Source organism: Carya illinoinensis, chromosome 2, assembly GCF_018687715.1.
Source record: "Carya illinoinensis cultivar Pawnee chromosome 2, C.illinoinensisPawnee_v1, whole genome shotgun sequence".
NCBI classification, from domain to species: domain Eukaryota; kingdom Viridiplantae; phylum Streptophyta; class Magnoliopsida; order Fagales; family Juglandaceae; genus Carya; species Carya illinoinensis.
Genome location: NC_056753.1, coordinates 1,351,467 through 1,379,277, shown reverse-complemented (window position 1 = coordinate 1,379,277; position 27,811 = coordinate 1,351,467). Strand labels below are relative to the sequence as shown.

Genomic DNA, 27,811 nt, shown 5'->3' with positions numbered 1-27,811 from the left:
AAAGATTGGCTCCCCTGCACAAAGATAAACATCAATATGAAATTTTAGAAATACTCAAGCAAGTTAGGATTAACATTCCATTATTGGATGCTATTCAACAAATTCCTACCTATGCTAAGTTTCTAAAAGATTTGGGTATTGTTAAAAGAAAATTAAATGTACAAAAGAAAACCTTTCTTACTGAGCAAGTCAGTCCCATAATTCAGAGTAATAACCCACCAAAATATAAAGAACCTAGTTCACCTACAATTGCTTGTGTTATAGGAAGTTCAAAAATTGGTCAAGTTTTGTTAGATCTTGGTTTAAGTGTGAATTTACTGCCTTATAATATGTATGAGCAACTTGGTTTGGGGGAATTAAAACCAATTCCAATCATTTTACAACTAGCTGATAGATCAATTAAAATGCCAAGGGGGTTGTTGAGGATATCTTAGTTCAAGTGGATAAATTTTTTTACCCCATAGATTTTGTTGTGTTGGATGTTCACTTGACACCAAAATCTTCTTTCCAAGCACCTGTGATTCTTGAGAGACCTTTTCTTGTCACTTAAAATGCATTGATAAACTGTATGAGTAATGTTTTAAAGCTGAGTTTTGGGAACATGATCCTCAAACTGAATATTTTTAACATTTGTAGGCAATCTCAAGATTTGGAAGATGTACAAAATGTCAATTTGCTAGAAAGCATCCTTGAGGAAGAGGCTTCTTTGGCACAACCTGCTGTTTGAATTAGAAAATATTTATGACCTCATCATTGATGACATCCTCATTGATGCTTTTCCTGTTTTTTATGCAGAAAATAAATTTGAAGCTAAATGGAGGCCTAAAATTAAGCATTTCCCACCATTGACAGCAAGTTTATAGCCTTCAACAGATGAAATCCCAACACTGGAGCTGAAACCATTGCCAACTGACTTGAAGTATGCATTCCTGGGCCTGGACAGCACCTTCCCAATAGTGATTTCAGCCCAGCTCACTCATAACCAAGAAGATAAACTGATGGAAGTCTTGAGGCAACACAAAAGTGTTATTGGATGGACAATTGCGGATATTAAAGGTATAAATTCTCTTGTGTGCACTCATAGGACTTATTTAGAAGAAAATGTAAAAGTCTCTAAGGAGATGCAAAGGAGACTAAATCCTACCATGAAGGAAGTAGTAAAAATAGAAATTTTGAAACTACTTGATGTAGGAATTATCTACCTTATTGCGGACAGCAAGTGGGTAAGCCTCATTCATATAGTTCCAAAAACATCTGGGCTTACCATTGTGAAAAATGAGCAAAATGAACTGATCCCTACTAGGATTTCTACTAGTTGGCGCATGTGCATAGACTATAGAAAGTTAAATGCCGCCACTAGGAAAGACCATTTTCCTTTGCCCTTTCTTTATCAAGTTTTAGAAAAGGTTGCAAGTCATAATTTTTATTGTTTTCTTGATGAATTTTCTGGTTACTACCAAATAGAAATAGCACCTAAAGATCATGAGAAAACCATATTCACTTGCTCGTTTGGCATTTTTGTATTTAGAAGAATGCCTTTGGGACTATATAATGCATCGGCTACTTTCCAAATATGTATGCTTAGTATTTTCAGCAACATGATTGAAAACAGTTTGGAAGTATTCATGGATGATTTTTCAATGTATGGTAGTTCTTTTGATGCATGTTTGACTAACCTACAAGCTGTTTAAGCCAAGTGTGAAGAGAAGCAATTGCTTCTCAGTTGGGAAAAGTGTTACTTCATGGTTCAACAAGGCATAGTTCTTGGTCACATAGTCTCATTCCGAGGTATTGAGGTTGATAAAACTAAGATTGATCTTATCTCTAAGCTTCCTATACCCAAGATGGTAAAGGAAATCAGATATTTTCTTAGGCATGTTGGGTTTTATAGAAGGTTCATTCAAAATTTTAGTTCTATCTCTAATCCCTTGTGTGAGTTACTTATGCATGATGTTGCTTTTGAATGGACTCCTTCTTGTCAAAATGTTTTTGATAAGTTGAAAATCTTGCTTACTACACCCCCTATCATGCAACCCCATGTTTGATCTATTCCTTTTGAGATAATGTATGATGCTAACGATGTAGCCATAGGAGCTGTATTTGGGATAGCGTAGAAATAAGTTCCCACGTGTCATTTCTTATGCAAGTAGGACTCTTAATGGAGTCCAAAGAAATTATTCTACCATAAAAAAGAGTTACTTGCTGTAGTTTTTGCATTAGACAAGTTTCAAACTTATATTCTTGGTTCTCCTGTGGTTGTTTTCACTGACCATGCAGCGTTAAAGTATCTATTGTCGAAGAAGGATGCCAAACCAGGATTGATTTGATGGATTCTTCTTCTCCAAGAATTTAACCTTATTATCAAGGACAAAAAGGGTGCTGAAAACGTAGTTGCCGACCACTTGTCTCGGCTTACATTTGCTGAAAATGAGCACACTTTTCCTATCCTTGACTATTTTTCTGATAAGTAATTAATGTCAGTTAAAAACTTGCCTTGGTTTGCAGACATAGTTAATTTTTTGGTGACAGGACAAACTCTACCTCATTGGAGCGCTCAAGAAATACGAAAATTCAAACATGAGGTAAAGTCATTCTTCTATGATGATCCTTATTTGTTTAAATATTGTTCTGACCAAATCATAAGGAAATGTGTGCCTGATCATGAAATACAAGTTGTTCTTTCCTTTTGTCATACTGAGGCATGTGGGGGACATTTTTCTGCACATAAAATCATTGCAAAAATTTTACAAAGTGGATTTTATTGGCCTCATATGTTTAAATATGCATACAATTTTTGCAAAACTTGTGAGCCATGTTAAAAATTAGGCACAGTTACTAAGAGGAACATGATGCTTCTACAACCCATTTTCGTTATTGAGATTTTTTATTGTTGGGGGATTGATTTTATGGGGCCATTTTCATATTCTTTTGGTTATTTGTATATCCTAGTAGCAGTTGATTATGTTTCTAAGTGGGTTGAAGACATTTCTTGTAAAACAAATGATCATAAGATAGTGCTTAAGTTCTTGAAAGAAAACATTTTTGCTAGATTTGGCATGCCTAGAGATATAATTAGTGATAATGGAACCCATTTTTGCAACAAACCCTTTGCTGCCCTCGTGAAAAAATATGGTATACACCATAAGATTTCCACTTCATATCACCCTCAAACAAATGGGCAAGCTGAATTAGCTAATACGGAACTTAAGCAAGATAGGAAAAGACAGTCAACCCCAACAGAAAAGATTGGTCTTTAAGGTTGACTGATACACTTTGGGCTTACAGGACAACTTTTAAAACCTCTCTTAACATGTCCCTTATCGCTTGGTATATGGAAAAGCATGTCATCTTCCCGTTGAGCTTGAACATAAGGCATATTGGGCTATTAAACAATTCAATTTTTCTATTGACCATGCTGGTTCTATGAGAAAGTTTCAGATTTAAGAGTTGGATGAGCTTAGACGAGATGCATATGACAATTCCAAATTGTCAAAGGAGCGCATGAAGATGATACATGACAAGCACATCCAGAGAAAGAATTTTGAGCCCAATGAACAAGTTTTACTTTACAATTCTCGCATCCACCTATTTCCAGGCAAATTAAGATCGAGGTGGAGTGGTTCTTATTTAGTTAAGGCTGTATTTCCATATGGAACTGTTGAAATTACTAACCCTCAAAATGGAAACACTTGTAAAGTAAATAACCAATGACTTAAATATTTTTTAGAAAAACTTTCACCTAAGGATACTTTCATTCCTTTGGAGGATCCCACTTATTATCATGATCCTTAGTTCATTTCTGTTTTATTTTAATTTTTTTTCTTTCTTTTCTTTTTATGTTCTAGTTTATTTCACTTCTATGTTTTGTTCTTTCCTTTGTTTTCTTTTTTTTTTTTTTTTTTTTCTGGTTTCATTTTTACTTTCATGATCCCCTCAGCCATCTCAGGTATTTCCTTCGGCCATATTCTCTTTCATGCCTTGTTTATTCATGATTTGCTGTGAGGACACAACCCATTTTTAGTTAGGGGGTAAGGAGAATATTCTACCACTTAGTCTCTCAAGATTTATAATTGTGGGGTCTGAGTTTTTTGCTAACAAGTTATTGATTTCACACTTCTCTACTTAAGATCAGATAGTTGCAGTCTTTGGTTACACTAATTCCCACTAGTTTAGGTTTAAGTTCAACACAAGACCTTATGATAAGTCCTAGCAACTCAAAGTTAGGCAATGTATTTCAAAGCTATTGAATGATAACCCTAATAGACACAATATAGATACTTTTGTTGTTTGATTGATGTCAATCAGTAATTTTCATCTAAGCAACTAGCAAGAACTACAATGAACTATATCTTAATGGCCTAGGAAAAGTGAATGAGAAACTCCAAAAAAAAAAAAAATAGAGGTAAAAATACATGAGAAAAGGGACAGGCCAAAGATAAAAAAGAATAAAAAATAAAAATGGTGCAAGTACATTAGAAAAGGCTGCCTATCACCGGGATCCGTTAAAAAAAAAAGAAAAAAAATGGATCTTTCAAAGTGTGATAGCGTGAAAGCTACCAAGTTTTAAATTGGAGTAAAGACCTTTTGATTTTTTCTTAAAAATATTGCTAGACTGAAACTATTGTGAGAAATCTTGAAACCAACAAATGGCAATTTGTTTACACACTTGATGCACTCAAAGATTTGCAGCTTAGATACATTCCCCTTATTTGAGTTCTTGAGAATTTTATAAGCCTTTGTGTTGAACTATAATCTAACCTAACTATATTCTAATGCCTAGGATTTCAATATGATTTGTTATTTTGTAGAGATTTTTGAGTTCAGTGGCTCACTCTTGGATCCTTCATTTGTTATCGCATTATTTGCTAGAGACTAGCAATAAGCTAGTTGGGGGTTGTGATAAGGTGTCAAAACTACATAATTAAGTTGCTAAAGTGACTAAATTGTTTAACCAAAATGAATCAAGCACTTAATTATACAGTAGATTATGACACTTGAGTAAATTGATAAATTCTGATATTTTGCATTTGAAAATATTTATAATGCAGCTGTTCCACATAAAATTTAATATCCCAAATTTTACTCCTCTCACAACAGGGGTAACTTGGGAAATACACAGCTAGTGTAGTACCCAAAAGATGAAAAGTGGTGAACTCACGCACGCGGATCCAACTGTGGCACAATCAAACACATACTGGAGAAAGAAGTTCGCATGATGCAAGGGCACAAAAGAGGGGAAAAAATGGCCTACTGGTGGAATAATAATATAAAAATAAAAAAAAATGAATAAAATGTTTGGCCTCAACGCAAAGCAGGAGTTGGAGAAGGTGCTGGCACAATGTAGAGGCATGGACAAGCACAATCACGCAAGACCTCAATGTAAAGGAAATCACGCATGGAAAGCAAGGACAAATTCGATTTTTTCTACAAGGCAGTTTTATTCTTCATTTTTCTTGTATTATTGGCTAGACAGACGGTGCAGAAGGAGGGGCTATTGGGGGATTTCTAGTTTTTACGTTTTCAGGGGTATATCATCCTACAAAATTTATTTTTTGGCGGCTGTTTTTTGGCTGGGCAGTTTTTTCTTTTCCAGTTCTTCTTCGTTTTTTATTTTTCCCTTGTTTATTTTACTTCAGTTTTTTGATAGACTAAAAAATGTTTAGAGAGGACATCCATTTTGAGATGTTAAGCTAAATTTCCAAGCTTAGGTTTTGGGTGATAACCCAGATTTGGATTTGAGTTGATTTCTCATACTTCATCCATTGATTTCTTTTTCATACTCTATTGTTTTGTGAAACATATTATATTTGTGAAAGTTTGGAGTTCTTCTTGCTGATCTTGATTTGTTGTTGATGTAAAGCACAACTAATGCTTGATTGTGACAAAAGACTCCATAGGTTTCTTTCATCTTATATTAACCAAACTTACTTTGCAACTTAGTAGGAAATTTTGGATAAATAATAAACCGGACTTGAATTGTTTTAACTTCCAGTCATTATCTCTTTGAATAAGTAAATGATTGAGTAAAAAGGAATGTGAGAAATGTTCAATTTTAATTCATGAATGGGTGAAATCTAAAACTTAAGTGTTTGATAAATTGTTTCTTAGAACCTCCTTTTGGAATCCCAAGTATTTCCAGTTTAGATTTTTGCCACTTTTATTTTTCTTGCATTCATTTCTCTAGCATTTATTTCTTTACTCATTTCTTTTAATCTTACAAGCATTCAGAAAATTATTCCATTAAAAAAAATAGAGAAAAGATTCAAAGTATTCTTCATTAATACACTCCACATCAGTATATAAATTCTATTTTTTTTGTTTCTTTTCTTAGTTGTATAAGTGGCCCCTTTCACAAATATGCTCCTCACACTCACACAACTTATTATATGTTTGATTTTCATGAACATTAGTATTCTTGTAAAAATAACTTTAGAACTCATCCATTTATTATTTTGATAACTTCTGAGCCTGAAAGATAAGATTTAGAAAGCCATCACTATACCAAATGTGATAAAAGTCTGCATTCATTGCAAATCATTGTCCTTGAAACGTGCATCAAACGGCCACTAACTGAACTACGCATTTAGTTCATGTAATGTAAGCACATAGTAGTGTTCAAGTGGGCCGCAATCGCAGGGCGGCTCGAAACCGGTACGTGCCCCCATGTTTCGCAAAATAACCTCTTCGGATTTGTTGTCGTACTCCCGGAAGAAGCAAATTACAACATCTTTTTGACCGTGAACAGAAAATAGTGGCGACGCCCCAACTTTAATGGGTACTGACATTGGGGACTGCATGCATGCATGCCACTTGCTGGTTTTTTTTTTGGTTTTTCTCCTTTTTCTCTGTTGAATTAACGGCGTAAGCTCTGGATGTCTGGATGGGCCAAAAGTAGGTTAGATCGTGGAAATTACATGCCGCTTGTATGACTTTGCTGACTGTTAGTTTGATCTAACTTTCAGACCAAATAATTATCGAAGATGAGGATGACCTGTTGATTCCTTCCCCAAGCGATAAGAAATGAAATTTCTCAGGACTGACACACCGTTTTTTTTTTTTTTTAAATGACAAATTGGAAATTAAAGATGAGAAATATGCCTTTCAACATCTTTAATTAATGTTTAATGGACGTGGAAGGGGCGACTTTAGAATTAATGTAAAATCCTAAGAATTGTATATATAGTTTCTTCCTAAAAGAAAGCATGCATTTTCTGACACGCGTTGTGTTCCCCACAGCTTGTTTAGATGACACCAATGCAATTACCTTGCAAACGCATGGTGGATTGTTGATTCGCACAAAAGTCTCTTTTTCACGCAATTCTTTTTCTTTTGCTTTCGGTGGCCATTAAAAGCCCATAAACAGTGGCACGAAGTTCAAGTTGCCGGACAGGTTTCTGAAAATTAAAGCATTTACCTCTCATCTAAGCAAAGTCTGTGCTGCGTGGTAAGACTCAAAACAAATGCCATTCGCTGAAACGGGAGGCTCTCTCATTAACTTTCCCCATGTCCCAATTTCCCATTATCGGATATTTCCGTTTGAAACTTCTTGCAACTGCTAAAAGGGCATCGGCTTTGCCTTGTATTTCTAGTCATATCCAACGACGGCCCACGAGGCCACGTGGTGTAGCAGTTGCAGTTCGACCCTATTTCTAGGAGTTAGGTCCTCTCTCTCTCTCTCTCTCTCTCTCTCTTATTTGATATCATGAATCATGCCTGAATATTATACATATTCAATAATTTTCTACTTCTTGTAGTCTTTTTTACCCTGTTTGACAAGTAACTCGATCTCTTTATAAGCCAACCCCACCTCCCATTCTTCACCAAACACCCTCCTTTGTTCTCTTTATCCCCTTCCTCTGAGAAACATACCGTCCAAGCTCCATCCTCGATCTTCTGACATGGCAACCATGTCCATAGCCATATCCACTCTTCTCTTCCTCACTTTTTCCTTGTCTTCTGCCTCTGACATGTCCATCATCAGCTACAACACCAACAATAACAACCAACATCAGCAATCAACAGGTCGTAGCGACGCCGAGGTGATGGACATCTACACGTCGTGGATGGCCAAGCACGGGAAGGCTTTCAACGGGCTGGGAGAGAAGGAGAGGAGGTACGAGATCTTTAAGGATAATCTGAGGTTCATCGACGAGCACAACAGGCAGAACCGCACCTACAAGGTTGGGCTCAACAGCTTTGCCGATTTAACCAACGAGGAATACCGTGCCATCTACTTGGGCACCAGGACTGACCCTAAGCGAAGGATCACGAAGTCCAAGAATCCCAGCCAGAGGTATGCTTTCAGGGCATCTGAAAAATTGCCGGCGTCCGTTGATTGGAGGGTCAAAGGTGCTATTAATCCCATCAAGAACCAAGGAAGTTGTGGTAAGCAAACATTTTGCTTGCAAAATCAAATGGGAAACCAAAAACTTGAAAATCATTCATGTTATGATCATTTTTGGGTGTTCGATTTCTTTTTTGAATATATTGCCATGACCTTAGATCATAACATAAGGTTTACTCATGATTTACATCACTGAGACAACGGCCTTTGGCAATTGCCTGTGGAATTCTCTTTTCTTTCTTTCAGAATAAATGTGTGCGAGAAAGTATTGCATGCAGCAGACCTCTTGGTGGCCAAAATTGGACTGTTAGATAACGTGAATATAGAATACTGAATTAAACACGCAAACGTCAGGTCAGGCCCATCTATATATATATATTAATATGTTTGGGCTTGGGCCAAGGCACCTTAAGCCCACCTATCCGACTTGGTCCGGCAAACCATAGAGAGATTAGAAAATGTCTTTTTAAAGTAGGTAGTAATAAATGAATAAATACTCTGTTGCTAACTGGCCAAGAGGTGAGCAGGAAGTTGTTGGGCGTTCTCAACGGTGGCTGCAGTGGAAGGCATAAACCAAATCGCCACCGGCGAACTCATCTCTCTTTCGGAACAAGAACTTGTGGATTGCGACAGGGAATACAACGGCGGTTGCAATGGTGGTCTCATGGACTATGCCTTCGAGTTCATCATCAACAACGGAGGCATGGACACCGAGTCTGACTACCCTTACCTAGGCGTTGACAACAAGTGCGACCCAGCTAGGGTCTGTATCGAAATCGAAACAGCTTCATTTGTTTTTCAATTTCTCTGATGCTTTTCTAGAAGCTCTTTTTTTTTTTTTTTCCTACTTATATTTCTTTGTGGGGTTATATTGGTTTTGGATTATTATTTGCAGAAGAATACAAAGGTTGTTAGCATTGATGGGTACGAGGATGTTCCGGCCTTTGACGAGAATGCGTTGAAGAAGGCTGTGGCGCATCAGCCTGTGAGTGTTGCAATTGAAGCCGGTGGCAGGTCTCTTCAGCTCTACCAATCGGTAAGCTGACTTGCTACTTTTATTTCTTTTCGTGGTGGATAGCATTAGAGGTACGCATGTATGTTTCTCAAAGGAAAGGTCTTGCTCCATTTTTCTGTTCTTTCTATGGTTAGCTTGATTAGGAGCTAGCCCATGTGTAGCTTATATTCAGGAGAACTATAGAAATTCTTCTCTCTTTTGAATTGCTTATGGCCCAATGAACTACTCTGTGGAATATGAAGCAGGTGTGGTTTGTCAGAAATAATACCGGTTGAGTATGCTTAAGAAAGTTGATTTTTACTCTAAAATAAATGGTCGATTGATTAAAGTTTTCTTGTTTAAGATTGACTCAAACTTCTCAAATAACTCTCTTGCCTCTTGGGTTGGTAAACTTTTGAAATTAACTTTTGGACTCTAGTTTATGATAATATGAAGCTGGGTGATAGTCTTGGTGTAATTTGACTCTGTTTATCTTCTTTTTCAAAGTTCGAAGTCTCATTTTTTTGTCAAGTAAAAAGTTATTGGTTTCAATTGTATACAATACCAACTTAGTCGTTCCTTTCATATTCTTTTTGCAGGGTGTATTTACAGGTGAATGTGGGTCAGCGCTCGACCATGGTGTGGTTGCTGTTGGATATGGGACAGAGAATGGGGCGGATTACTGGTTGGTAAGGAACTCATGGGGAACCAACTGGGGTGAGGATGGATACATCAAGATAGAGCGCAATGTGGTTGACACGTATACTGGCAAGTGTGGGATTGCGATGGAAGCCTCCTATCCCATTAAGAATACTGACCAAAACCCTTCCCAGGCTTTGTTCAGCAGTGCTTGAAAAAAACATTTTGATTACTCATTTTATGATCCCCATCGTGATATGCTTCATTGTCGTATATGCATGCCCTCTACCTATTCCTTGGCCTAAATTTACCATAGGATGGCTGGGCTATTGTTGTCTTATTTTATATATTGATCATTGTTGTACATAGGTTGTCGAAGTTGCACCTCAATAATTGATGATGATGTCCAATTCGCTATCATTTGCTTTGCAATAGTATCCATTTGTTTCCTTTTGTGTTTTAAAGAGGATTAGAACTCGACTTTATTGATAATTATCTCTTTTGGACTTTTACAAACAAGAGAAAAGCTTTGGGGCAAGAGTATTATATTGTTCTAAGAACTAAAACAAAACATCTGTACCAAGTTGTATTACCATGTAAGTGAAAAGCCGAATGAAAAGATGCATCTACACTAGTGTAGCAACTCCCAAGATTGCCAAAGCATCAGCCAAGCCATTCATTGTTTGTAAGTATTAAATAATTCAAAAGAAAATAAATAATGGAAGGTAAGCATGCCAATCCACAGTTAAAAATACATCCAAAGGGGGTTCTTGTAGGTTATCGAACTAAAGAATCAATCTCCACAATTAAATCCAAAGGTTTGCAACCGATAACAAAGTTGGTTTATAACACCTCCGCAGCTAGCAGCTCCGGAGTTACCTTTAAGCCTTATCAGTTCGATTTAATTTAGAGGCCTTACAACATTTGCTCGAAGTTTGGTCAGATGAAACAAAGCTAAGATAAATGTAGATAACTTGGGCGTAGGCTTCAATTTGAGAGATGTTCTGATCACAACTCCTTCATGTCTAGTCGCATTTCTACCTAACGAAAACTCCCATAAGATTAATAAAGGAACCAAGGTGAACCTGATCATCTGATCCTTCAAAATAACATCCAACAAGACCAATTTTCTTTCCACGAGTTAAGAGTTTAGAAATGAAACCCCATAAATAGTTGGGAACATAAGCACAAACCTCGGCAGCAAGAGAAACAAGAGTAAAAAAGATTAACGTCACTTTCAGGCTTCTAGCATCTCGTTTACAACTACTAGTACTACGTACACTAAGATGCTAGAGAAATATATACCACAACTTCGAATTTTGTAGTTTAATGTCACTCCATTGTGCCACAGTTTCCAATTTCCATGAAGCATATTGATCTTCAAAGGCAGCAATAATTCCATACATACCTCCCAAAACAAAATCTAGATTGTCTTGTCAAAAGTAATGAGGTATGTACAATCATTTTTACAACTATTTCTATAAGAAAAATATTATTCATTATTTTTACACTACATATAATTTTTTATTTTTTTCTCTTACTAAATGTATGGTGTATGGATGATAAATAGAAGAATTTAATTAGTTTAAGAAAAATAAAAAAAAAAATAAAGAAAAATAAAAATAAGTGTGGTGTGTGGTGCGTGAGGATGATGAGTAACAAAGCTCTTTATATAATCATGTTTTAAATCGAGAGTATTTATGTAAAATAATATTATTTGTATAATTTATTTGATATAAATCTAAAACAAAATTATGAAAAGAGTTACATGTGTATTATTTGAAATGAGATTATTCTTTCTAGTGAGGGTTTTGGAAATAGAACAAAAGGTTTGGTAGATGTTATTGGAGTTTGGACTTGTGGGTTCCTTTTGTAGTAAAACAAAATATTATTAAATATATCTCAATGCATGTAAAGGCTATGGTGGCAAAGACAAAAGGACGGGGGAGATGACAGTAAAAATGATGGCTGATTCGACTCTTCACTGCATGCAAAAATAAAAACAACCATCCGAAGTGTGGTTCCGTGTGATACAATCCAGTCGAGACTTCTGTTTGAGAGGAAGCTTCATGATTTCATCTAATAAAGACTAGCCTCCCAATCAAAACAATATAGGTTATGTCTGCGTGTAAAATCTATCTCAAATTAATTATTTATGGCATCTACTACTTTTTAATTTTTTAAAAAAAAGTTAAATATATCTAAATTTACTTTATACATTTAAATGTATATTTCAACACACTTCGTATATATTCAAACACATCTTAATTGGATTCACAAAATAATACTATTCACTGATTAACTCATATCATTTGAAATCACCTCAACACCCAAACGCAGCCTTAGTATTATCATAGCTCGAGCATATGTTTGACTTTTGTGAATGAAAAACAGCACTAAAAGACTAACCTTGTTTGGAACTTGGACTCAACTCAGTTTAGTCTAATTTTAAATAGACTCTAACATTCAAACACCCAAATTTTAATTCACTCAACTTAAAACTTCTTTATACATGAAACCTACAACTTTTTTCAACTCAACATCTATTTACATGCGGGACTCACAACCTTTTTCAACTTCTAATAAATACATTTAAACTTATCTTAACATCCAAATGCATATAAACTCATCTTAGGTGAGCCCCACAAAACTTACTACATCATCTCAACTCACTACTATTTATAAAGAACGCAACTCATCTAACTCGTCTCAACATCCAAACGGGGTATATAAACAAATTCATGTCCAGTCTTCATAACAAAAATTATTGATCCATCTTTCACCACTTATTGACTTTCTAGAAAAATGATAATTAGGAGGCTAAGGAGAAATTTCCAAATGAGGGAATCTTAGGGTTTTGGCATCACATCTTCAAGTGACATAAATTTGGATATAATAGAAAATGATAAACTCAGCAAATAGTTGACAAGTTATGCGAATATAAATGAACGAATTCTTTAACAACTACAGAAAATCTTGAAAATGGGAGCCATCGTATAAGTTTTTCTAATCATGTTCTCAGCATCAAGCATAATCCTGAAAATGAGAGCTCTCGTATTCGTTCTACTCAACTTGCTTTCAGCTTCAAGTAGAATCCTAAAATGGAAGCTCTTATATTCATTCATGCGGGCTTCTAAAGCCACTGATTCTCATCAAGAATCCTCACCAACATGGCAAAAATCTTCTCTCTCTTTTTTTTCAAACGTTTTTTTAAACCTCTTAAACATTTTTAAACCTTAAGTAGAAACCTTATCTCATTGAACAAGTATTCACTATCAGAACTGATAATCAAAGTTTAAAATTTCTACTTGAGCAAAAGGTAGGAATGCCTCTACAACATTAGAAAGTGGTAGAGAATCGAGTTACTAATGCTCTATCCAGGAAAGGTGAAACCATTAAACATGAACTAGGCTGAGTATTGCTGCTTTAACTATTCCCACAACTAAGTGGTGGAATAAGGTTAAAGAGGGTTACAAACAAGATCCATATGCAGTTAAACTTTTGAAGCAGTCTACATTGGGTCAACTACCTTAGAATTTTACAAGCTCTGCTATAAGAAAAAACTGTTTGTTGCTTAGTATGGAGATTCTAGGCAGAAGTTATTGCAAATCCTACAGAGTGGGCCATTGGGGGACACTCTGGTTATGGTAAAACCCTTCACAAGGTGAAAAATGAGTTCTATTGGCCTGAAATGAGATCGTGCCTGAAGAGTTTTATAAGGGAATGTGGACTGTGTCAAAGGGTGAAGGTAGACTAGTTTACGCCCAGTGGGTTGTTGCAACCCCTTCCAATTCCTTCTCAACCTTGGTTGCACATCACTATGAGTTTTGTGGAGGGGTTACCTAAATCTTAAGGATTTGACAATGTGTGGGTGGTTGTGGATCATCTCACTAAGTATGCTCACTTCACTCCTCTCACCCACCCTTTCTTAGCCAAATTAGTGGTCCAACTTTTTGTTAAGCAGATTCTGAGGTTACATGGCATGCCTCAGTCGATTGTCTCAGATAGAGAAAGTGTTTTCAAGAGTTCATTTTGGCAATAGCTCTTTAGGATACAAGGAATTCAAATTGCACTAAGCACTTCATACCATCCACAAACTAATGGTCAAGTGGGGTTGTGAATAAGTGCCTAGAAAATTACTTAAGGTGCTTTGTGTGTGATAAGCCAAAAGCTTGGGTCCACTGGATTCCCCTAGCAGAATGGTGAAACAACACCACTTACCACTCAACACGCATCACCCCTTTTGAAGATCTATACTATTATGCCCCACCTAAACTCTTGCCTCATTGGAACCATTAAGGTTGAAGCTGTAGATGAGGACCTGAGGTCCTAAGATCAAATCCTACAATTACTGAGACATAATGTACAGAGGGCTTAGGATCAAATGAAGAGGTATGTTGATCTTAAGAGGAAGGAACAACAACTTGAGGTGCAAGAGTGGGTCTACTTAAGACTACAGCCCTATAGGTAGCATTCAGTGGCCAATCGCCAAAGTCTAAAGCTATCCCTTCAATTCTTTGGACCCTATCAGATTACACAAAATATTAGAGACGTAGCTTACAAATTAGAGATACCCCCTTCATCATCCATACATCCTGTGTTTCACATATCACAGATCAAGAAGAAATTGGGGCAAAGCACTATGGCTCAGAAAACCCTACCTCCTACCGACATAGACGGAACAATTAAACCATAACTAGAGGAAGTAATTGAAAGGAGAACGAAGAAATCAAAGAATTTACCGATTGTGGAGCTTCTAATCCAATGGCAGGGCAGCTGGTGGAGGATGCAACCTAGGAACCCTATGGAGAGTTGAAGAAAGCCTACCCACAACTTTCCCTTGGGGGCAAGGTGTTCTAATGGGAGAATTTTGTCACACGCATTGGGGGCGTTTGTGGGCTAGAACACCTTGCCCCCAAGGTAATAACCTTTCCTTTGGGGGCAAGGTGTTCTAACGTCTAAAACCAGACTGAACCGAACCGGTTACACATCTAGCTATTATTAATAGATGTTATGACTATTTTACCCTTTTCAAGTCTGTTGTTAGTAATTGTTAGTGATTGGCTGATGCTATGTGGAAACCATTGGGAAAATTCCACTTATTATCCGTCTCATTCCCTGTAAGAATCATTTGAAAAGTTATTTGAATCAAGTTCTAAAATTCTCTCTTCTCCTCTCTCATTCTCTAGAGGTCTCTAACCCAAAATTTTTATATTTGTTCCGTATTGGCCGGTACGACCAAAATTTATCATTCCGATATAGTATCCAGTACACCATGCCACCCCATTCTGTTCCTCTCTAAATTCTAACCATTCAGGTCCGTTTCAACCATGTTGATCATTCTGGCCGAAATTGGCATTTCGATCTCCATTCTGTTTCAAACTGTTTTTATAATTCTTTTGTATTTAGATGTCATTTTTATAAATTTTAAATCCAGATAGTATTTAATTAATTATAAAACATAAAATATATTTATATAATTTTAATTTTTTTTTGTAACTTTAAATATGTTTTCTCATTTTTTTTAAATATCATTATTTTTTAATAATTTATCTATTCTTTTATTTTTTTAAATTTTTTTTTAATTTTTGTGTCGCAACTCAAATTTGTGTTTTTTTTCAACATATATTCATTTTATAAATCTTCAATTCTTCTATATATATACACATACATACATATATATATTCATTCTATTAGTTGTTAGTTTCTATACATATAAATATTTATATATAATTAATCATGAAACAGTAATAGTACCAAAATATTTCGTAAAATTTATCAGTCCACTGCTTTAACCGAAACGATTATCGGAACTGTATTCAAAACGTTGGTCTCACCCTTTAAGTGAGCTGTGTTACATCTTCTAGTCGATTTCACTGGTGATTGTAAGAAGCGAGAAACCTGGACGCTGCAAGGGCAAGATATTTCAAAGCAATTGCAGCCGATGCTTCGGCATTCAGTTTTAGGGATGAAGAATTTTGAAAGAGAATCAAACAATAGTGAGTTTAAATTATAATGTAATTTAAAAGGTAATTTGCTCAAAAACAGGAAAGAAAAATAACTTGCACTTGGAAGAAAGCAGGGGACCGACTACTCCATGCTATCAATGTCTTTTCTATTGCTACAAAACAATGCAAAATCCTTTTGTTTGGCACTTTGATTTCTCCTGCTCGTTCCCCCATGTGAATATAATTTACCATACAAAAATCTGCAGAAGAGAGAAGGCTTCACGTCTCTGGCCTGGTGATCTCTTTCTTCACTGCATACTTCCAACTCGGATATTCTACCCCTATACTTTAGGGCGACGTTTACCATGTCTTGAGTTCAGTCTTTTTCTAAGATCGGTTATTATCTTATCCTGATCGGTGAGTCGAACATCCCTTTCAATCAATTCTTGCTTCAATCTTTCAATCTCTTTCAAGTGATCACAACTGTGATTTGGATCCCCTCTCTCTATTTTACTAAGTTCTTGTTTCTTTCTTTCAATACGTGCCAGGTCATCACAGTACTGATTTGAAGAATCCTCTTCGGTTTTCGGATTTGTCTTTAGCATCTTGGATGCACCTGGGGTTTCCTCAGCTTGGAAAGCTCTCTTCTTGAATGATATTTGGCCAAGGGAATCATCATGGGCCATTTTACGGACATATAGACTAGTAACCATGCCTGTTGTGAGCTTAAGTTCGACAAGTTTCTGAGGCCTCCCCAATGAGTCCTAACATGGAACAGAATAACAGAACTTCATTTCTATTATTGAAAAAAATAAAAAATAAAAAATAGGCTTCTTCCTTGCATAAAGCATAACATCCTTAAAAGAGTACACAAATTTGGGGTCTTATGGCAGGGTACTATTACTGGTGCAAGTGTCCCAAGGGACTATGGATTGCCTGTTCATGATAATAATCTCATCACTTTAACTACATCATCTTTCAATACTATAGAGCATCTAGTTCTCAAAGTACAAAAGCCAACAAGAATAGGGATGCCAGGCAGGTAGTGAAGTAAGTTGAAAGAATCACATTTAACAGTAAATACCTTTTCTTGGCTGCCTTTGACAGTATCATATGCTTGATATGCCTCTTGCGGATTCTTGAATACAGCAAATGCAGAATATTTGTCTCCCTTCACTTTCCTAGATGGCTGCCAGAAAATCATCCGCACCACATTAGAACCTTGTTTTGTAAGCAAACTGATATGCATGGGCTAGAACTTCACAAGTTAGGCAATGAAAAGAAGAAGAGAAGAGAAGAGTGAGAATAAAAAAGGGAGGTATATAAAGGAAAATTTGATACAATGCATTTGTGCCTGTCAAATTGATGGAAGCACATATATTGGGATGAAGCTAAAGGGAATAAGTCAGATGAAGATAAATTGAGATGAAGATAAATTGGGATGAAGCAAAAGAGTGTGAAGAGTAGATCATAAGAACTCATTGGAGGATACTTTTTTTTTTTTTTGTCATCCCATCAAATGGAGGCAGTTTCTATGTAATCTGCCAACAACTTACACAAATTAAATTGCTTGTTTGAATTTTTAGGTCTCCATCCATTCGTAAACAACAAACCATCAAAGGATCTGAACCTAAACAAACCATCAACGGCTGAACTAGCAGCATTGTTCAACAGTAAAATCCTTTTCAATAATAAATTGATAACTCAAGATGACTCCAGACGTCCATAAAAGTAAAACACACATCATTCCAATAATCAAAAGCTCAATCCAGATCTTCTAAAGGGAAGTGCAGACCCCAACAGGATATACTAAACCTTGAGTTCAATGGTAAAATCTGCAGGAATGACTTTATGCAACTCTTCAGAAGGCACATTGTTTGGTATCCTGTGGAGAAGTAGCTTTGCCATTTCAGATTCAGGTACCTATAGATAATTTAAATGTCATGAGCAAGTATCATGTTGGTAGGAAATTGAAATGGCCAGAAATTTCATGTCTAAACTTACATCCTCTTGAACCAGTGGAATAGGCTTATCAACACCATGATCTATCTTAGCAAGAACAAGTTTCATTGCAGCACAGGCATCATCTAGACAATTGTGTGGAGCACCCTTCTTCCGAACTTCATAGCCCAACACAGACTGTCAACAACAAATGGAACAATTAAGCATACATCAAAAAGGGGCCAAAGTTGCTTGTCAATTATTCACATGGAAATGCCAAAAAACCCTTTTTCAAATCATTTCTTACAATGAATCATAAATTCCACAGATATTTTTTAAAATACCACATGTACATTAAGTAGAAACAACAGATTAAGAACTTGCCTTGCACAAGTTATTCAAAGATGGTCTTCTATTGATAGATCCATCCGAATATTTAAAGATAAGTGCGGTGTCAATCACTCTAGCATGATCCAACTTCAGGGCTGTCACCAACAAAATAAATAATGAAGAATACAAATAAAAATAAATAAATGCTAAGATATAACTACCTTGCACATAAAGTCAAAAAGACCGACAGTTCAGTTGGGGGAAGGAGAATGGGAGTGCCGAGAGGGAAAGAGAGACACTCCAATCTAGTTATAATGCTTAACTCACCTTTCAGGTCATTATTTAAACTGTGGCCAACTAATATGGTTCCCTTGAACAACAGCATCTTCATAGATTTCTACAAAATGCACCAAAAAAATAAGATATACAAGTAATTCCCAAAACTTGTGGGCCATCCAAATAATACCTGTACATCTGCCAATGAACAAGTAACTCCTTTCAAATCGGTTGCACTAATGCCTGTAATATCAGTTCTATAATCTGCAACTGCTTTGCCTGGGTTTACATGTTCATCAAGTTTCACCTGCAAAATAAAACTTACTAGAAAAGTTGTACGAGTAGGACCTCTAAAGGGTCCAGAAACTGTCTACCCAGCGGGCCAGGGAGAAAAGATTTTTCAGCCATTTTTTACTTGGGAAAAGAGAGGTGCACTTGAAACCGCAAACCAAATTAATTGTTATTATTATTCTTTTATAAGAAGAGAAACCAAATTAATTAATACCTGTAATTTACGATCCACAACACATATTCTCACCAATGCTTCAGAACCATCTTCACAGAGTACCATCTCGCAATCAACAGCAAGCATTGCATTTGATCTCATCACCTTGGATTTTTTACTGAGCTTTATAACCACCCATTCCTGCTTCAACATTTCCATGCAAACTATCAGGAAGCCAAGATACAGACGAACTCGAGAGTTGTGGGAACTTATTTATATATATAAGCACCAAAAGCTACAGTTTATTGTATTTTGGTATTCATCCAGATGATATAGATGTAACACCTTACAACTACCACCAAATCCTAATTTGATACTCCCATAAGGGGTCAAATACCAAAGCCTTTCTAAGGTAATCAATTGAAAACATGGGCTTCTGTTCACATTCTTACACTTTCTTTTCTTGACAATTGATTGTCACAACAGCTTACTCTACACTAGAGAGTCCACAAATTAGTAATCGCATATTACAAAGTTGCCCCCTAGCCAATAAAACATGATTGACCTATGGTTACAAATGTACTGGAAGTAGATTTAGAAAATGAGACAATCAAAACAGGTAGCAGTGAAATATTGATAGCCATAGAAATCCCAAAGATGAAAGAAGGATCTTTCAGTGATGATAATGTGACAACCATTCAGGCAAAAACAAGAAACAACATAAACTTCATGGGATATTACCAAGTGATGAGAGAAGATGTCTTAACACCATAAAAACTGGCAGTATCAGTTGCAAAAAGTGGCTCATTTCAATTTAAAGGGGCAATTAGGACAAGAGAAAGATCATAATAATGTGAGTTCATTGCCCTGAGACCAGAAAGACTCTAAGGCTCATCAGAATATAACAGCACCACAAAGAGCAAGATGAAAAAAGAGGATTTATCTTGGCTTTAGTTTGAAATACCATTTAATGAACCTACAACTAGCATGGAAAATATTGAAGTATGGATATTGTCTAAAGTAAGCATGCCTGAGCAAGGCAACAATCAAGAAGTGCATGCGTATGAAAACTGAGCAAAGCATTGTTACAACAAACCTCATCAATTGATGGGAACGAATAATCCGATGGGTATTGTGGGTGTTCAAGAGTTAATCGAACAAGTCTCTGCACTGCCATCATCAGAAGTTATCAAGATATACCATACAGAATGTAAATATACGATTCACATGAAAGAAAGCAATAGAGAAATTAATGCAAGAAAATAATTAGTATTCTATCAATTTGATGAAAACTAGAGCCTTATCACTCAACAAATCACACATGCATTGTCAAATTTTATAATGAGGGCATAGAAGCAAACTATAATCAACCAAATTTAGTTCATAGTATACGGGCATGAGTCATGGAGTTAATAAACTGAAGCTACTACGTTTAAATGGGACACGATGTTTTGTACATATTAGAAGGGCTTGGGGAGGGTTTAAAAAATGAGTACAGGAATTTGTTACCATTATACGGTAGTTGTAACCTATATATAGTAAAGGTGCATGAGAAGTTATGTAACTTTCCCTCAGCTTCTAATTTCCTTTCAGGCAAATTTCACAGCATGGCATTACAGCATATCAGGGTTTAATTCTCTCTCTACAATACTTCCTTCTTTTATCCCTTTATCTTCTTGTCCATTTTCTTTTTTTCTTTTTCTTTTTTTTTTTTTTTTGTCCCAACTCTCCCACTTTGTTTTGTGTTATATTGATCAAGGATTACCAAGCTTTGGCATTAGTGGCCATTTTAGGTGGTAGATGGCATCAAGATCACCTTCTTCAGAGGTGTGAGGTCGCCATCATCGTCATCACCATCCGTGGTACTGTTCAGTGGTTTGATGTGACCAGCAGAACCATAATGGTGGCAGCTAGGATTTTGAGTTTTTCTTAGGCAAAACAAATTACTCAGCAATTGTTTCTTAGGCAAAACAAATTACTCAGCTAGGATTTTGAGTTTTTTTTTTTTCACTATCACAATTAATATTTTGTTTCTTAACTGCTATAGATTTTAGTAGGTTCAATTTTCATGATTTCCTTATATCTATTTCTGTTCGTGATTAGGTGATTCTCTTGTATACATCCTGTGTATATTGGCTATGCCTCGTGTTCTTCAACAAAATTGTGACCACTCATCAAAGAAATATCTTTCAACCCAAATGGCTGGTAAGCAAAATCAAACAAAGGGCATAAGAAATGGCAGTTAGGAATAGATTAATTTGGCCATTTGCTTGGAAGCTTGAAAGGCTAAATTTGAGCCTTAAGTGAAACAGTCCTAATCAGGCACAAAATAATAAAAGAAGATAGAGAGTAATAATGACAGGAACCACACATAGTCCCTAATGCAACTAAAAACCTATCGCATCAATGCCTCAAGGGCCATACCTGCTCGGGGATTTCATCATCTGCAGATGTCTTTGTAAATTGATCCACAAGGTTGCGCTTTAAATGGCATTGCATTATTTTAGCAAAAAACTGAACAAGTAAACACACAAGAGGAATAGTCTTTTAAAAAATGAATACCATTATCTTTGTAAAAATATTATACGTTCATTTGAGGGGGCCAAGATGAAATGTAAAATTGATATTATTTGTTTTGAGTGGGTTTATAACCGAATTGCTTTATGATTATTAAACCACAATACCAACAATCTGAAACAGAGACAATAAATTCCAAATGCAAACCTCCATAGCTGTCCAATTACCTTCAAATCATCCTCTTTAGTGAAAGTCTTCAGAAAAGCAGACAACAGATCAATGGACCTCCTTGTCGGATCACTCAAGCTAGCCCCGAGCTTTTTGTCATGAAAATCCAAAAATTCCTTCCAGTCTCCTTTAATACCCTTCATTCCATGTTTTTGGGCCAACCTCACCATTTCAACAAGAATCTGTTCACATTCCATACAAAAATTTGATATATATTTACATAAGTGTGCTTTCATGTGTTTGTACAGCACTCACGCGTATCTGAATATAGTGTGAATAAAAATTAATAAAAATAACAGTTAGCTTCTTCAAACAGACTCACACTTAACTAAAATTAAGACAAGTCATTTGTTTTCTCAACTTAGTGAGAACCTCAAACAATGGCTCATGAACTTTTATAAACGCTTACTAATAAAAAAAAGCAAGAACAAAGTATCACCACCAGTAAAGGTAAATGCCAAGTGATTTCTCTCCTCTCCCTCACCTATCAAAAAAAAAAAAAATCTCTCTCCTCTCCCTCTCCACTAAATTTTCAAAAATCGGTCCAACAGAATACCTTCTGCCCGACACTGCAAAACATGCTTGCATGATATTTTCTTCTTTAAACACAAGCATAGATAATGCAAAAATACTAACTTGCTCATTTATAATCAAAGACCATAGACAAGAAATTGAGAGAAGAAAATAGTTCACTTGGTCCCCGATATCCCTCATAGAACTGTTACTCCTAGTAAATTTCCGTCAAACCAAAAGAACATACGCAAAAGATTACAAATTTTCAATTTCTTTTCCTCCTGTTATTCTCAGAAACAAAAGGCAGTGAAGCACCAAGTGTTTCCGCTGAACACGAGTAAAAATGGAAAGAAATATAGGGGAGGGAGCAGGGATGGAGTTTTACCCTTTTCTCCGCGGTGTCGAATATTTCGTCCATTGGGGGGCTGTTTTGGCGAGGGCAACGGGACGAAGCGAGCAAAGAAGTTCCGGAGTGCTGCGAGTGACGGCTGATAGAATTAGAACACGGTATATGCACAAACACGACCCGAAAAGTTTACCTTTAAAAAAACCTAAGAAAATGGGGTAAAACCATTCTTATGGCAGGTAGAACAAACCGTTAAGCAAGTTGGCTCGAAAAACATGTAGCAAGCACCGGCTCAGATGGGGGAAGAAGTGGAGGAGCGGCGCACGGCATGAAAGAGAGGTGCCGTCAAACCCTAGTTCACGTGTAGAAGACTGACAGAAGGAGAAGTGATTTGTTCTTGTTTAGTGTTGAGTTTGTGTCTGAGGTTCAGTGAAGGAAGTACACGTGAAGGGTCATGGGCCAGAGGCGTGGGTTTGGTCATTGGGCCTATTATGTTATTTACATTAAGTCTGTGTTAAATGGGCCATGAGCCCGAGTCTTGAGTCTCATTTAATTGATGAGTCCGTATGTAAGGCCTGTTGGCCCAGTAGAGAGTCCTTATATTTGGTACCTGACCTGTTAGCAGTATTTGAAATCTTTAATCAAAAACTTTATTCTCCTCTTAAGTCTTGGAGGCACTTTCCCTCGAAGAAAGCAATGTATTTTTTCTATCTATTCTACTATTTAATTACAAACATGGTTAAAGGTAGAAGAATGAATCAACTACAAAATGGTCTTAATGCTCTGAAAAAAACAAATATGGTGCTGGAAATAGAAGTGACAATCATCGAAAGGCAACTTAATGCATTTATACAATAGCTCGCAATCATGAATGCAGAAATGTAGTGGTAAAACAATAGTGGAGACTCTTCTTCCTATGTCCAGAATCGTAAGGAGTGCAGCCCACATCAGCCACACAGCGAGGTCCAAACTCGCACCATCAGACTTGATTTTCTGATGTTCCATGAAAAAGATCTTGCAGGTTGGATTTATAAAGTGCATCAATTTTTTTCTTTCGACAATACACTACCACAGCACAAACTAAGGCCTGCCTCATTTCACATGGAGGGTAAGGCCCTCACTTGGTTCTAAGGATTAGAAGAATCTAGATAGATTCATGATTGCGATACTTTTATTAAAGCCCTATTAGTGAGATTTGGCCTAATGTATATGATGGCCCCATGAAGGCCTTGACAAGATTGAGACAAAAATGGAACAATAGAGGAGTACAAAGCAAGGTTTGAAACCTTAGCTAACAGATTAAAGGCATTGGCAGACCTCTACAAACTCAATTGCTTTATTAGTAGGCTAAGTGATGACATCTGGTTGACTGTTAAAATGTTTAACCCGCCTGATTAAACCTCAACCTACAGTTTAGCCAAAACTCAAGAAGAAAAAAACAACATAACCAAGAAAAACCTAACCAGATTTAGTCATAACTACTCCCCAAGCCTGGTATCCTTAAAAATCCAACCAACCACCATTTTCCCATAAAAAAATCCACCAGATACCAACAAACCTTTTTCAAAACCATCTTTACCCATACAGAAATCAACCAACAGCAAATGTAAAAGAGAAGCGAGAAGGGTCTCTATTATTATTGTGACTCAAAATGGCACTTGAGGCACAAGTGCCAAAGGCCTAAGCTGTATTTGTTGAAAGAAGTGTTACTAGAAATTGATTTGATAGTGGCTTATGATGATAGGCTATGTGATGGTGGCCAAATTGAGGACACACCACCCCTCGAACATGTTGCAACCCAAAGTAGCCCCAAAATCTCACTCCATGCACTAATCGAGTCTCACAACCCGAGAACCATGCAGGTGAAGGGAAAAATTAGCAACCAATGGGTTACTATATTTGTGGATACGGGGTCTATTCACATTTTTTTTTACCCAACAGTTATAAGAAGAAATAAATTGCCTCTTGATGTTAATGAGAGGATGAATGTGAGAGTTGCCAATGGGGAATTACTACCTAGGGAAATGTAAGGGTGTCAAAGTGTTAATTCAGGGGACTATTTTCGTGGTGGATGTCCATGTATTGGTCTTAGCGGGCTACGACATAGTTTTGGAAATTAATTGGTTAAGAGACTTGGGGTCGATTTATGGAACTTTGAAAAGCTAATAATACAGTTTCAATACCAAGGTGAGGATGTGTCCATTCATGGTTTGGCAAGGGCTAAAATGATCGAGGAATTAACATTAAGGAAGCGTGATGGGCTAGAAAAAATGGGTGTAATTTTACAGGTGATAGAAGAGGTGAAAAACACCAACTCAGTAGCTATAGAAGTTGCTCCAGCAGAGTTACAGCCACTGTTACAGCAGTTCATTGAAGTATTTTCAGATCCCAAAGGGTTGCCCCCATCTCGAATCCACGACCATGCCATAAATTTACTACTCGGTATCAAACCCATCTCCTTAAGGCCCTATCGATACCCCTATTACCAAAAGGAAGAGATTGAGAAAATAGTGCAAGAACTCCTCTCGACTGGGATTATTCAGCCTAATCAAAGCCGTTATTCATCCTCGGTGATGCTAGTCCAAAAGGCAGATGGTATGTGTGTTGACTACTTGGACATCAATAATGTCACCATCAAGGATAAATATCCTATCTTAGTGGTGGAAGAGCTTATGGATGAACTAAATGGAGCAAAAAAAAATTCAAAGCTGGATTTGAGGTCGGGCAACCACCAAATCCTTGTTAAACTAGAAGATGTGCACAAGACAACGTTTAGGACACATGAGGGCCACTATGAATTTTTAGTTATACCCTTTGAGCTAACTAACACACCATCCACCTTCCAAAGCCTAATGAATGAGGTATTTAAGACCCATTTGAGAAAATTCATACTTGTGATTTTTGATGATATTCTTGTATAGAACAAAATAGTGGAGAAGCATATGCAACACCTCCAAGTTACCCTTAACATACTGTGATAACACATGCTGTACGCAAAGCGATCTAAATGTTACTTCGGATGCATGGAAGTAACCTATTTGGGCCATCTCATATCCATGGAATGAGTGCAGACAGATTCCTACAAATTAAAAGCAATGAAAGATTGGCCCTTACCCAATTCTCTCAAGGGCCTAACGGGTTTCTTAGGGCTAACAGGGTACTACCATCGATTCATAAAAGGCTATGGGAAAATTGCCTCTCCCTTAACCCAAATGTTGAAGAAAGATGCTTTCAAGTGGAGTGAAGAGGCAGAGTTGGCCTTTCACAAGCTCAATGTGACTATCACCCAACCTTTTGTTTTAGCCATTCCAGATTTCTCAAAGCCTTTTATTATTGAGTGTGATGCCTCGAGTAACGCCATTAGGGCTGTTTTGATGTAACAGGGTAAACCCTTGAATTTTTTAGCCAAGCATTAAAGGGGAGGGCCTTTATGATGTCCACATTTGAGAATAAGTTGTTTGCTCTGGTTTCATCTATTCTTAAGTGGCGACATTATCTACTAGGGCATGTCTTTGTGGTGTGCACTGACCAGCAAAGTCTCAAACACCTTTTGGACCAAAAGGTTGGCACTCCAATGCAACAACGCTGGATTACCAAACTGTTGTGGTATGACTTCATGGTGGAGTATAAAAAAGGGGTGGAGAATAGAGTGGTCGATGCCCTATTAAGGAAAGATATGGAAGGGAAGGCTGAACTAATGTTGATTTCATTCACTAATGTACAAGGGCTTGATGATTTGATGGTAGCGTGTGAAAGGGAAACACAGGTACAAAACCTGATTCAATCATTCTCAGAGGGTAAGTTGGGCCCTAAGTATACCATCAGGGAAAGGTTTCTGCTGTACAAGGACATATTGTATGTTCCTAAGAATAAGGAGTTTAAAAATAGGCTACTGAAACTATCACACAGCAACATGTGGGGTGGCCATTCGGGTTATGTCAAGACAATCCACCATATGAGGAGAGATTTCTCTTGGGAATGTCTTAAGAAGGATGTTAAGGCATTTATACGAAATTGTGATGTGTGCTAACGAGTTAAGCTTGACAATGGCCTACCAAGTGGGCTTTTACAGCCACTACCCGTGCCAACACAATCATGGGCTCATATAACTATGGACTTTGTGGAGGATTTACCTAACTTCCAAGGATTCAATTTTTTATGGGTGGTGGTCGACAAGCTAACCAAATATAACCACTTTATCCCGATCAAACACCTCTATACAGCTAGGGATATTGTCCATCTATTTTTTAAGCACATTTTTTAAGCACATCTTTACTAGCCAGTTTTGGTAAGAAATTTTTTCCTTGTAGGGTGTTCAACTTTCTCTAAGAGCGGCGTACCACCCTCAAACGAATGGACAGACAGAAGCCATGAACAAGACCGTGGAGAATTACCTCCGATTATGGAGACAAGCCAAAAGATTGGGTGAGGTGGTTTCCTCTGGCTAAGTGGTAGTACAACTCCACCTAACACGCATCCACCTAAACAACTCCCTATGAGGCTCTCTATGGACAACCACCCCCTCGACTATTGAATTATGTGTGGGAATAACATGTGTAGAAGCTGCAGACACTACTCTATGGACTCGGGACTAGATTTCACAAATGCTCAAACACAATCTCATCAGTGCATAAAACCAAATGAAAAGGTACTCAGATCTCAGATGCAAGGAACAACAATTCAGTGTAAGTGAGAAAGTATACTTGTGGCTGTAGCCATATAGGCAGAGCACGGTGGCTCAACGGCGTAGCTTCAAGCTAGCCCCTCGGTTCTTTGGGCCATTTCGCATCTTACAGAGAATTGGTCAGGTGGCCTACAAATTGGATCTCCTTTCCTCTTCAAGGATCAATCCCAATTTCCACGTATCTCAACTCAAGAGGAAGCTTGGAAACAAAATCACTGCCTTACCCATGCTACCACCAATAGACGATGAAGGACTGGTCAAGGCCGAACCTGAGGAGATCTTGAATCGATGCATGGTTAAGGCTGGCAACCAAGCTTGGGTGGAGCTCTTGGTTTAATGGCAAGGGCAAGCGGTAACCGACGCAACATGGGTGGAGTTTTCACAATTAAAAGGAGATTTCTCCCACCTTGCAGGGAAGGTATTTTGAAAGGGGGAGATGTGTAACAAGCACCGACTCAGATGGGGGGAAGAATTGGAGGAGCAGCGCACGACATGGAAGATAGGTGTAGTCAAACCCTAGCTCACTTGTAGAAGATTAACAGAAGGAAGAAGTGTTTTGTTCTAAGTGTTTAAGTGTTGAGTTCGTGTATGAGGTGTCCAGTGAAG

At 37.1% G+C, this 27,811-nt stretch overlaps 2 protein-coding genes across 3 annotated transcripts; one reads left to right on the top strand and one right to left on the bottom strand.

Annotated features, from left to right (window-relative positions):
* Positions 1 to 7,683: 7,683 nt before the first annotated feature.
* LOC122296211 (cysteine proteinase COT44-like) lies at positions 7,684 to 10,397 on the top strand. The gene is made up of 4 exons (XM_043105714.1): positions 7,684 to 8,385; positions 8,872 to 9,107; positions 9,240 to 9,380; positions 9,938 to 10,397. The coding sequence occupies exons 1-4, from the start codon at positions 7,899 to 7,901 to the stop codon at positions 10,190 to 10,192; spliced, it is 1,119 nt and encodes a 372-aa protein (XP_042961648.1). The 5' UTR covers positions 7,684 to 7,898; the 3' UTR covers positions 10,193 to 10,397.
* Positions 10,398 to 15,961: 5,564 nt separating this feature from the next.
* LOC122296199 (small RNA degrading nuclease 1-like) lies at positions 15,962 to 22,936 on the bottom strand. 2 transcript variants are annotated; one of them, XM_043105692.1, is made up of 13 exons: positions 22,772 to 22,936; positions 22,561 to 22,650; positions 21,662 to 21,844; positions 21,342 to 21,431; positions 20,014 to 20,082; positions 18,978 to 19,118; positions 18,663 to 18,779; positions 18,524 to 18,593; positions 18,251 to 18,351; positions 17,930 to 18,064; positions 17,741 to 17,848; positions 17,010 to 17,114; positions 15,962 to 16,689 (listed from the first exon to the last, which is right to left on the bottom strand). In XM_043105692.1, exons 1-13 carry the CDS (start codon positions 22,796 to 22,798, stop codon positions 16,267 to 16,269), a joined length of 1,659 nt encoding a protein of 552 aa, XP_042961626.1. In that variant the 5' UTR covers positions 22,799 to 22,936; the 3' UTR covers positions 15,962 to 16,266. The 2 variants fall into 2 exon arrangements, with proteins under 2 accessions (XP_042961626.1, XP_042961634.1); XM_043105700.1 differs by lacking the exon at positions 21,342 to 21,431.
* Positions 22,937 to 27,811: the final 4,875 nt, after the last annotated feature.

What these genes read in the sequence shown, in the direction of transcription:
- LOC122296211 (XM_043105714.1), top strand. Translation starts at nt 7,899, where the DNA reads ATGGCAACCATGTCCATAGCCATATCCACTCTTCTCTTCCTCACTTTT. An exon ending in ACAAGTGCGACCCAGCTAGG is followed by an intron (nt 9,108 to 9,239) that starts GTCTGTATCGAA and finishes TATTATTTGCAG; the next exon opens with AAGAATACAAAGGTTGTTAG. An exon ending in CTCTTCAGCTCTACCAATCG is followed by an intron (nt 9,381 to 9,937) that starts GTAAGCTGACTT and finishes TTCTTTTTGCAG; the next exon opens with GGTGTATTTACAGGTGAATG.
- LOC122296199 (XM_043105692.1), bottom strand. Translation starts at nt 22,798, where the DNA reads ATGTTTTTCGAGCCAACTTGCTTAACG. An exon ending in TCGAGCCAACTTGCTTAACG is followed by an intron (nt 22,651 to 22,771) that starts GTTTGTTCTACC and finishes CGTCACTCGCAG; the next exon opens with CACTCCGGAACTTCTTTGCT. An exon ending in GTTCATTGGCAGATGTACAG is followed by an intron (nt 18,594 to 18,662) that starts GTATTATTTGGA and finishes TGCATTTTGTAG; the next exon opens with AAATCTATGAAGATGCTGTT.